The sequence below is a fragment of the Xiphophorus maculatus genome, chromosome 8, assembly GCF_002775205.1.
Source record: "Xiphophorus maculatus strain JP 163 A chromosome 8, X_maculatus-5.0-male, whole genome shotgun sequence".
Lineage (NCBI taxonomy): Eukaryota > Metazoa > Chordata > Actinopteri > Cyprinodontiformes > Poeciliidae > Xiphophorus > Xiphophorus maculatus.
This window is the reverse complement of record NC_036450.1, coordinates 25,044,646-25,055,046: the sequence shown is the minus strand read 5'-3', so window position 1 is coordinate 25,055,046 and position 10,401 is coordinate 25,044,646. Positions and strand designations below refer to the sequence as shown.

At 37.5% G+C, this 10,401-nt stretch overlaps 1 protein-coding gene across 5 annotated transcripts in view; it reads right to left on the bottom strand.

Moving 5' to 3' along the window:
* Nucleotides 1–2,317: 2,317 nt before the first annotated feature.
* LOC102225925 (ras-specific guanine nucleotide-releasing factor 2-like) overlaps nucleotides 2,318–10,401 on the bottom strand; it is a 35,502-nt gene continuing 27,418 nt past the window's right edge. For 4 of the 5 annotated variants that reach the window (XM_023338808.1, XM_023338811.1, XM_023338810.1 and 1 more), the window contains 10 exons: nucleotides 8,561–8,673; nucleotides 8,328–8,394; nucleotides 8,212–8,241; nucleotides 7,985–8,088; nucleotides 6,579–6,663; nucleotides 5,582–5,779; nucleotides 5,398–5,477; nucleotides 5,194–5,311; nucleotides 4,306–4,374; nucleotides 2,318–4,207 (listed from right to left, as the gene is read on the bottom strand). In XM_023338808.1, coding sequence (XP_023194576.1) covers nucleotides 4,112–4,207; nucleotides 4,306–4,374; nucleotides 5,194–5,311; nucleotides 5,398–5,477; nucleotides 5,582–5,779; nucleotides 6,579–6,663; nucleotides 7,985–8,088; nucleotides 8,212–8,241; nucleotides 8,328–8,394; nucleotides 8,561–8,673 — 960 coding nt within the window. In that variant the 3' untranslated portion in view covers nucleotides 2,318–4,111. The remainder of the gene's footprint in view (nucleotides 4,208–4,305; nucleotides 4,375–5,193; nucleotides 5,312–5,397; nucleotides 5,478–5,581; nucleotides 5,780–6,578; nucleotides 6,664–7,984; nucleotides 8,089–8,211; nucleotides 8,242–8,327; nucleotides 8,395–8,560; nucleotides 8,674–10,401) is intronic. The other variant, XM_023338809.1, reaches the window with a different exon arrangement.

The following is a 10,401-nucleotide window of genomic DNA, read 5'->3' as shown; positions in this document are numbered from 1 at the left end:
GGGCCACAAAATGTAGATCTGCTACCTGCTAACCACATTTGTTTAATTTTCCACTTAAAAACTGTATTAATTGAAATCTTTTCTGAGTCCTCCGCTCTTTATTAGAACGACAGTTTGCATATTGTCAGCTTCTTAGCATGATGACCTAAGTCATTTATTGCCAAGTGTTTTCTTTTTTCTTATGTAATTCAACAAAGTTTTTGACAAGAAAAACAAAAAAACAGGTGGTGCTTTTTTTTTTTTTTTTTTTTTCAAAATTACCTTTAACCAAAAATGACTCGTTATTCCCAGTGCATGCATGAGTTTTCTCGGGGTACTCCAGTTTCCTCTCAGTTCAAAAACTGATGTTTTTCTTGGCTAAATGGTGAAAATGAGATTTTGATCATTTATTTGCACATTGACCTGTGGATGTTTGCTTGTTGGCCTCATAAGCTGAAGATTTCTCAAATTTATGGTAATTAGACCATTTAGAACCAGTCGCTGTTGTTCAAACCACATTGATCTCCACAAAGCGTTAGCCCTGATCCCGTTCTGCAATCCTAATTCCAAACTCAGACCAAATGATCACCGCTATGAACTTGCAATAAAAGGGTCACGTTGCCCACATGATGTTTCTTTTTTTTTGTGTGGGGGTTTTATTGTAACCCACCAAAACAGGAAACCAGATAAACTCCAGTTATCTGTTCCCAGATTCACACTTATTTCCAATCAGATTCAGTATATGGAAGGTCAGAGCGCAGCTTGACTTTGACTCGGCGTCTAGGAGACTGTTTCTAAAAATAGAGGAGCGGCGTGAGGACCGGACTGCTTCTGTTAATTCAGGTCAGAGGGGGAGAAAAAAAAAATCTCTAATCGATCCAATATTTTTCAAATGAGCCGATCATGTCAGACCCGACTTTCACCCACAGTGTTTATTTTATCTTGACGTTTGGAGTGCAGACTGGAGGACACATACTGTTTGGGTCAGTGGTGATATTATTATTATTAATAGATCAGTGGAGGGACGTTTGGTGCCAAGACCAAAGCCCCTCCTGGCTGATGGATACAGAATCATTCTGGACAGAAGTTCATAAGGTCAACACAATGTTAAAGAGAGACGGAAAATGGACACGGAGAGAATCATGTGACCTGAGAACTTGGCAGGAGATCAAAAGTTTAAGACTCAGCTGTTTAGAGGTGGTTTGTAAAAGTGCAAAAGTTTTTCGTTTTTTTAAACTAACTAAGCATTCTCTTGTTTGGTAAGAAAAGCGTATTGTGATCACAACCAGCTTCTAATAGATTCTCTCAATTCAAACACAAATATGACACATGCACTCACTTAACAATCATGTCCACAGAAAGTCTAGATTTAAAATGTTCTTCAATATATCAGCTAATGGAGGTTCTCTGTCAGAGAAACGAAAGAAGGAAGGTACAGTACCTGGATGAAAGCTGCTGCCTTCTGACTGAAGGTTGCTGGAAACCAGCTTTTGAGTCTCCTCTGCCGTTGGCTCCGCCCCCCGCTCCCTCCAAACTCTACTCCACTTGTGGGAATAGAAATTGAGGGCCAATCATAGGTTAAGGCACAGTTATAAACCAATGAAGGTAGAGATCACTTGTAAACAGAGCCATGATTAACTTTGACGGCTCTAATATCACCGTCTGGTTTGACCTTCACATTTACACATGATCTCTTCCTCTCTCCTTCAGTTATCTCAAACTCTGCCGCAGCTTTGGAAATAAAACGCGACTTTCACACGACCAGAACTCTGGTACTGAAGGGGATTTGGTGCATTTTTCTAACAACTCAAAACACTTTTATTGCATGATTTAATGATTTAAAAATGACATTCTGTATGAAATTATTGAAGTAGTTTCCATGTTTTTTTTTTTGTTTTTTTACCTCTAGATGATGTTTGCTGATCTTCTGTGTACGGAAAGCCAACAGTGCAAATACTAAATATTTCCCTTTGGTCATTTTTTTCTTCTCATTTTGTCATATTGCAACATCAACTTGTATTTAATGAAACTTTATGGTTAAGAAGTAGAAAATAAATGACGGATGTGTTATTTTCTTTAATTATTCTCTACAAAAAAATCCAGGAAGCGTCAGACTTTAGACAGAGCTTACAGGGGACGTCGCCCAGGGCAACTGGTTTTGGGAGGCCCCCCCAAAGATATTTGGATTTATTTTTGTAAGGAATGCATGTTTTGCTTTATATAAAACTCAAAGGCCCAATTTTCCTTTTTAGAGACCATGGCCGTCTTTAGGTTTTCACAGAATGTGACGCTTTTATTTTTTTTTCTTCTTCTTCTTCATCAATGATCTGCAACAACATTCGTTTGCCTGAAAGTTTTATTTTCAAGCCTTTAGAATGGAAATGTCTGTACAATACACAAATAAATAACAATAAAAAAACAATACAAGTTGAATAAAAGTATGCAACAGTGAATGAAAACAAGCTGACTAATGCAAACAAATTACAGAAGATTTCAGAAAGGAAAGAGGCAAAAATGAATCTAAATAAACAAGTCAGTTGCATCTACAAAAATAAACTGATAGTTGTATATGCTATATTTATGCTACTAATAACGCTAGAACCTTGCAACATTCTTCTTAAAATTAATAGTGCAAACATGTCACTACAGAGGTTCTCTTACAAGTTAAAGGTTTTAAAGATACAATAACATAAACAGGAATTATTATTTACAGTGATGATATCAGAGATATATGTGATTACAGTGATGTTTTTCTTTAGGTGGTTGTTAGGAGATGATTCTTAAAAAATATTGATAAAAAAAATGTGTACAAAATTCTTAGCAATTATAAACTAAAAGGAGACGTGTTGTTTGTCAAGTTGGATAAAAGAGCTAAATTTGCTAAAAGCCGCTTCAAAAAAAGAGAAACATGAAAACCCTCCACCCCTCAAAAAAAAAAAAAAGCAGTTTGATCAGATAGAGCAAATTTACAAGATTAAAAATGAAATTACAGCTGAACTCAACGCCAGGAGTCAGAGATCACAAGGTTCACTGTGTGACAAGCTGTCATATTTAAAGTCCTAGACAGGATTAAGCTCATTCCAGCTCACATTATTATAAGGTTATTGAAACATTCATTAAGGAAATTCATTATTTTTGGGTGAGACCATCACAGAACACTCTTCTAAAAAATTTCTAACCTTTCCATCATGTTATATCGTTATGGAAAACATACCTGGAGTGTTGCTTTGATTCTCTGATGCATATTTGAGAAATCCTTTAATCTCCATGGCAACCATTCAGCTCTGAAAAACGTCTGGGTGGACCTAGCCCCGCCTTCAAAGATGAAGCTCCTCCTCTGAGCTGCAGTTTTCAAGCTTCTAAGCTTCCCCCTCACAGAGCCGCCTCCCCTCCCCCACTCAGCTCCTTCAGACTAGCCAGCAGCAATTAGCAACCACCTGGTGGAACTGCTAATCAGCTGAGTTCATTGTAGGAGCTACTTCTCAGTCCGAAGTTGGTAAAAACATTGCTAAAGGGTTACTAGAGGAGCCATGTCGTGATGACTTCCTGAAGGCGGAGTTTCAGAAAGAGCAGGAGTTTTTAAAGAGACAGAGGCCCAATTTCAAACCTTTGTATATTGAATTAAACATTTTTAAAAGTCATATATGTCATATACAGCATTTTTATATGAACTGAAGGTAACAGTTCACTTGATTGTGCTATAAAAAGATTTGTGGTTAAAAAATACATAACACTGCCCCTTTAAATTCCTGAATCTTCGAATCCCACAGAGAAACAATGTTAAAAGGTGCTTAATTAATGCAAAAATGGTTGTTTGATATAATAGAAACAAATAACTGAACTTTGTGTTAAAGACAACAAAGCCGAATCACAGAGTGACAGCAGCAACATTCTAGTGCTGATGGTGTTTCTACACTCAAAGGTTTGAGAATATGGCAAGGAGTTGTTTCTGCGATACAGTACAATAACTAGACAAATATCTCAGATCTCCATAAAACAAGGCACATTTTCCCCTGACTTTCCCCTACTACACCTGCTGACCACCTGTGTGTGATATAAAAGCACCAGCTTTATTTAAAAGGTGGTGCTGTGAGCTGAGAGATGTGAATCTGTGCAGGTTTCTGGTGTAAAATTAACCTGGAGGGACTCGAGGTTCGATCTTCAGTGAGAGCTCATACAGAGTATCTTCATCCATTACTACGGTCTTATCCAGCAGGAACTGAGTTACCTGGATACAAAGTAAAAAAACAACAACAAAAACAACACTGGAGGAAAGAATTATTTTTCTATTTTTTAAATAAACAAATGATTATAAAAAAGGGAAACCTTGGACTGGTGCTCTATTCTGTAAGGAGCCTGCTGGAACTGACGAATTTCCCGGATGATATGAGAGATCTGTAGGGCAGAGAGAGCAACGTAAAGAGAGCTTTTTATACCAATACATTTTCATTCATAAAAAGCCATGTGCCATGATACATTTTTCTAAAAAAGTTCACACAAAATAAAATTTTCTTAAACAAAAAAATATTAATTGTTAAGAATAGATGCTTATTTATTAACAAGGGGTTTGCATTGGTCTTAATTTTGCAGTAACTAGAACCTCCCGAGCAAATCTTGCACCCAAAAATGCAAGATTTGCATTTTTTAAACGCTAAAATATATCATTTACTGATCCATTTTAGCTCATTTAGCAGTTTTTTGTTTATTAGTGAGGAGATAAAATAAAAAAAGGCACAAAAAGTTTGTTTAAAAAAAGTGTTACAATAAGAATATAATGTTTTTGTTGCCCCATGCCAAGTGTTTTCAATTTCATGATTTTGGCCCACATGGCAAAAACGTTCTCAGTAAGTCTAAGACATCATTTGTGTTGATTCGGCAATTTTCATTGTTCTACCATTTTCAGCCACTCGATGTCTCTGTTGTCCTGCACACCTGCAGTAATTTCCCTGTAATGTAATCTTTGGACGCTGCCTCAGTTGTTAAGTTCAGATCAGATTGCTGTGTTTTGAACTTTTTGAAGCAAAAATATCCCCCCAAAAAAACATTCATAGACATCCTACTTTTAATTTTAGAGAATATAAACCTCAGAGATGGTTAATAATATATATTTTTTATCTTCAGAAAATAAGCTGACCCTGCTTGAAATGTATTGATAATAAAAGCCAAAGGCCAGAGAGTTGTGTGCATTTTGGGCTGTAGGACAGAAAGTCTCACCATTCTCATCTTGGAGAAGTTGACCAGTCCCTCCTCAGTGAAGTTGGGCGTTCCCTCCTCGATGAAGGCCAGGTCAGTCAGGTACATGCCCAGGTATGGCACACACGGGGGGTTGCAGCTGCACACAAGGAGGTAAAAATGGTCTCATAGTGGTGTCAGCATCATGCTGTAGGGCAGAGTGTGATTGTCTGTGACTGTAGCTACTTTTTCAGCGTCTCTCTGAGATTTTTGAACCTCCCCTCTGACGATACGATCTTCTGAAGCCGGTCCATCAGCGCCTTGGTCTGGAAAAAGAAAACAACAACAAAAAACAAAAGATAAACTGTAACGTTGGAGGTTTTCTGTGTATGTAAGATAATGTTAGTACTGTGAGCTGATTCTGCTAAACCTGTTTGCAAACTTTAGCCCAGGTTTTCTTCAGCCTGTAGATGGCGCTGCGGTTGAGAGCAGAGGTGATCTCCAGCACGCCGTTGTAGTTGTTGAGGCAGCGACAGATGTCGGCCACGGCCAGCCACTTCTCTATGGAGCTGGCCCGAGATCCCACGTCACTGTGGGCCATTATCTGAGACGCCACCAGGTTGCTCATCTGAAGAGATTTCACAAGGATCACAAGACAGAACAATTTTGCTGACAGCAACAAAAATATTGGCTAAAGATAGTTTAGCCAATATTTAGCCAATAGGCTAAATATCTTTAGCCAATAGGTAAGGCTCTGATCCGCTAAAAGTGTTATCCACTAACATTTTGATCAATTTTTACCATCATGTTGGTCTGATTCACAAAGCAAGAATCAGTCATGATGTGTACTGATTGTATAATATAAATCCCCCCAGGGTTTTTTATTTCAAATAAATCAAAGCCACATGTGTCAAACTCAAGGCCCGCGGGCTAAATTCTGAACGCTGCAGCTATTTCTTTGGTCCTCTAGACGACATGGAAAAGTTCCAAAACTTTTCCATGGTTCCCCCAAAAAGCATTAACCTTTGACCTGGAATCCCTTTTCAAACCTGTAGACAACGTGGCAAAATATATAAAACTATTCACAATTCTATGTGTCGCAAAAAGAAATCAATAAAAAAATCGTGTGATAAATTAAAACAAGCTCAATAACCATTTGCATGATTTGTCGTTTTGTGTCTTTTCTCTTTCTATCAAAAACTGGATGACAAAAGTCTCCAGTTTGGTGTTTTGGTCTCAACCAGAACTTTTCCTGAAGGACAATTTTGTTTACAGAGACTTCATAATTCATTTTATTTGTTATTTCTGGTGTTTTGTTTATTGGTTTGGGATATTTCAAATGTCTTAAAGTTCCAGTGTTAAATGTTCATTATAGTTTAAAGTTTGACATGGTAGATTACGGTGAGTTTTCTACTAGGGTTTCTTACATCATTAAAGTGCTGGCTGGTCTTCATGATGTATGGAGTTCTTTCAGTCTTGTCCACCTTCATCCAGCCCTGACCCAAAAACTCCCTGAGCGGACACACAAAGTAAGATGGTCAGTCAATCTGAAAGGTGATCCTTTAATATGGTAGACAGCTGTGTATAAATGTAACACTGAATGAAAGGGATCCGTGGTTTAATTTATTTTAATTTTTTAGCAGAACTGCTTCTCATTATAGTCATTGCTGCACATCTTACATGATTTGTCTCTAGCAGCTTTGAACATCAACAGAGTGAAATGTTTGCATATTTTTCTTTGAAAAATAACTTCAACTTAGTCAGATTTTAAGGAGAACATCTCTGAATATTTCTTTTTTGCTACAAAATATGTAAAGAAACAACAACTTTCCAAATGTTTCTCCTCACTTTTATTCACTATTCGATAATTGTTGCGTTCGGTTAGCATTTAATGTTGCCACGTATCTTCTGAATTTAGTTGGCCATGAGTTCTGTGGTGGAAGATTTTTTATCAGGTAATATGCTAGGTAATTATGACTTTATTAATTTGATGTTTATGTCATAATATTACATCAAAATATTTATGTTATGTGATAAAAAAAATTCCACCACAATCCCATATTTCGATTATTATAAAAATATGTAATAATTATATTTATCACACATCAAATTTTATTTAATCTCCACAGTTCCTTCAGTCTTTTCTTGACTGAAACTTCCCCTCTTCATGGTTCCTAGCGATGCTAGCTTGCATAGCAAACATTGACAAATTTGACCAGCAGCCAATCAGAAAGATGAGCCTGGCAAATAACATTTCAATAAATTATTTTAACTTATGTTTCATAATAATGATTTTAAAACAGACAATATTTTATTTTCAAAACATTTAATTAAAAATTAATGGCTTATTTTTTTATATTTTTGCATTCCCCCACAGCATCTTCCCTCTAACTTTCTGTAGCCTCTCTAGCTCCCCCTGCTGGCCTCTACAACACACTGCTCTAAAAAAACTGCCTCAGCAGATTGATATAAGCTAAAATGAAACTAAAGACAGGGAAACTAAACTATTTGCCTAATATAACAGAAAATATTTTAATTATCACAATTATAATCTGTATTGTAGTGATCTGCCATGTAACACTGTATAAAATGCATTGAAGTCTGTTTAGTAATGCCACAAAATGTAAATAAAGGTGGTTTGCTGCTATTTTTAGGCAATCTCATAAGATTATTATTACTTACAGTTTTATATGAGTTATTTTACCCATTCCAGCTGTTGTTACTTCTGTAAGGTTTTAAAACATGGAGCTTGGATAGAGTTGGACAGATTTTATCCAAACAAAAACCTCCCGGGACGGATTGAAGGTACAGTAGGGGTTTGCCGTGTACTCACTCATAGGGAATGCTCCTGAAAACGATGTGATCCAGCAGCGTGATCTGCTCCGCCATCTCCATGGCCGAGAGGGACTCGAAACACTCGGCTTTAGGACTCTCCGCCTTGTTCACACACAGACACATCAGCTTATTGTGTGGGAAGCGTAGCATAAAGATTGCTAACACTACAGCAAGGACCACTTCCTGGTGGATGTTTAACAGGGAAAGAGAGAGAATTATCCTTACCGCAATGAAATGCAGAAGAGGACAGCTTTTCTGTTTCATTATAAGAAGAGAAGTCATTTCAAACTTTTGTTTTGTTTCATTGAACTCATTCAGTGAAGTGTTTCATATGAACTCACACTGACCATCTGTAGTATGTCTTCTATCCTCAGCTGAGTGTCGTCTGGTTCATCCTGAGAAATGGCACTGCGAAGCAAAGTGCAGCGTCATTTTGAAGATGCATCACGGAAAATTATGAATATCTAACATTTGACCACAAAAGAATTAAAACAATCATGGACAGACTTCCAGAAGATTGTAAAAGAAACCTCTGACATTATAAAGAGGAGGTTTGACAGTAAATAATCTGCACCTTAAAATGTTGGTTGCTGCTTTTCTCTCTTGGGGCAGAAGATCTGGGTCTCGCAGCACCTCCTCCAGCAGACTGATCACTCCTGTCTTCAACTCACCGTTCAGGTCAAAGTCCTGACAGAGACACAGAGACATGACACACTGCATCGGAAAGCTTCAGCTAAGATGACGTGAAGCGCACAGCAGAAGAGCATCAGAGCAATCGGTGACATAACGACAGCCAGTGTAAGATCCATCAAGAAAAATGAAACATGTTGAGCAAATCTGTCAGAGAAACTAATGAAAAAGTAGGAAAAAAAATAATTATGATATGTGAGTTGCAACAGAGGCATTTATAACTCACACATAATAAACCACTTATTGGAATTACACAAAGTTTTACTTTAATCTTGTTGCAATGACCTGATACTAATGGTACTCGGACTCATGCTGTGCTATGCAGATGCTCTGTCTGTTCTCATGAAGATTGACTCTCCCCAGAAATGAAATATTTTTGATAAGTTCAGATAACAATTTCACCTTTTGGGGTCGCTCAGGGATGGTGCATGGAGCATCAAACATTTAGTCAAGGACAGCAAGAATAAATTTAGCTAGATCATGGACAAACTTTCAGAAAGTTGCAATAGCCAAAACACAGAGTTCCTTTAAAAAGCCACAAGTTTAGAGTTGCTTTTGAATCAGAATAAATGGAGAATTGACCAATATATTTGTATTGATGAGTATTGATGATTTTTAACAATCAAAATGACATTACCTTTTACAAAATGTAATGTCTGTTATTGTTTTTCACAACTGTTGTGTTTATGATGTTTTTTTAGGTTTTCACAATGTAAAGCACTTTGAACTGCCCTGTTGCTGAAATGCGCTAGATGATTGATTGATTGATATCAAGGCAATTGTTGCTTTGTCCTGATTCAGTTGCACACTGAGAGGTGAAAGTACACCTTTCATCTCACTTACACCCTTAGTGCTCAAAATGGTGGGCATCAAAAGTGACACATTATAAATGTAACAAGACTTGATGTTAGTACAACTTTGTTAGTTGCGATTAACCAATTTGGACACCTAAACACTAGAAGAGCTTCACATTTAACTCCATCAATATAGTGTTAGAAACCAAACCGAATTCATATATTTTTCCATTCACTTTAATAATTCGTGACCGTGGAAGGTCAAAAACACCTCGCCTTCCTAAACCAAGAGCTGTTATTCTCAGCCGACCCAAACAAGTTTACTTTTCCAGGCAACATCCAGCTACAAAAATAGCTCCTTATATAATCTTAGACAAAAATGATAGTTCTCTGAAGCTCCCTGAGGATGAGGCTGACCTTTCTGCGTGCGTCCATGGTGGGAAGGACACGCAGTGCAAAGAGCACCTCTGTCACGGAGAGCAACGACGGAACAAGAGACGCAGCGAGAGCAAAAACAACCAGCAGCTTTTTTTAGGCCTGCTCCTCAAAGGGAGGCTGTCTCTTTCGGCTGTGTGTCAAAAGCACTGAGGGACGTGAGGAATAATTGCAGCCATGGTAACCGTACAGGCCCCAACTTTGTTTTGCTACATTAGCAAAGAAAGTGGAATTAAGATGTTTGCAGTTTAATCAAATGTTTTATCTAACATTTTTAATTCAGCCCATTTTACTTTTTAAATCTTTCCACAACATAATCTGATGAATGAGATGGAAGTGCAAAGTTAATAGCATTTTATTATGGATGTGCCAGCTCTCCTTTAACAGAGTAGCTTACCGCCTTTCCCCCACAAACACTGCAAATACTCCCTTTTACTCAGCCGCTGATTTTCTTACTGAGGTCACACCACAGCTATGCTTATTCTGTGGAAACCTT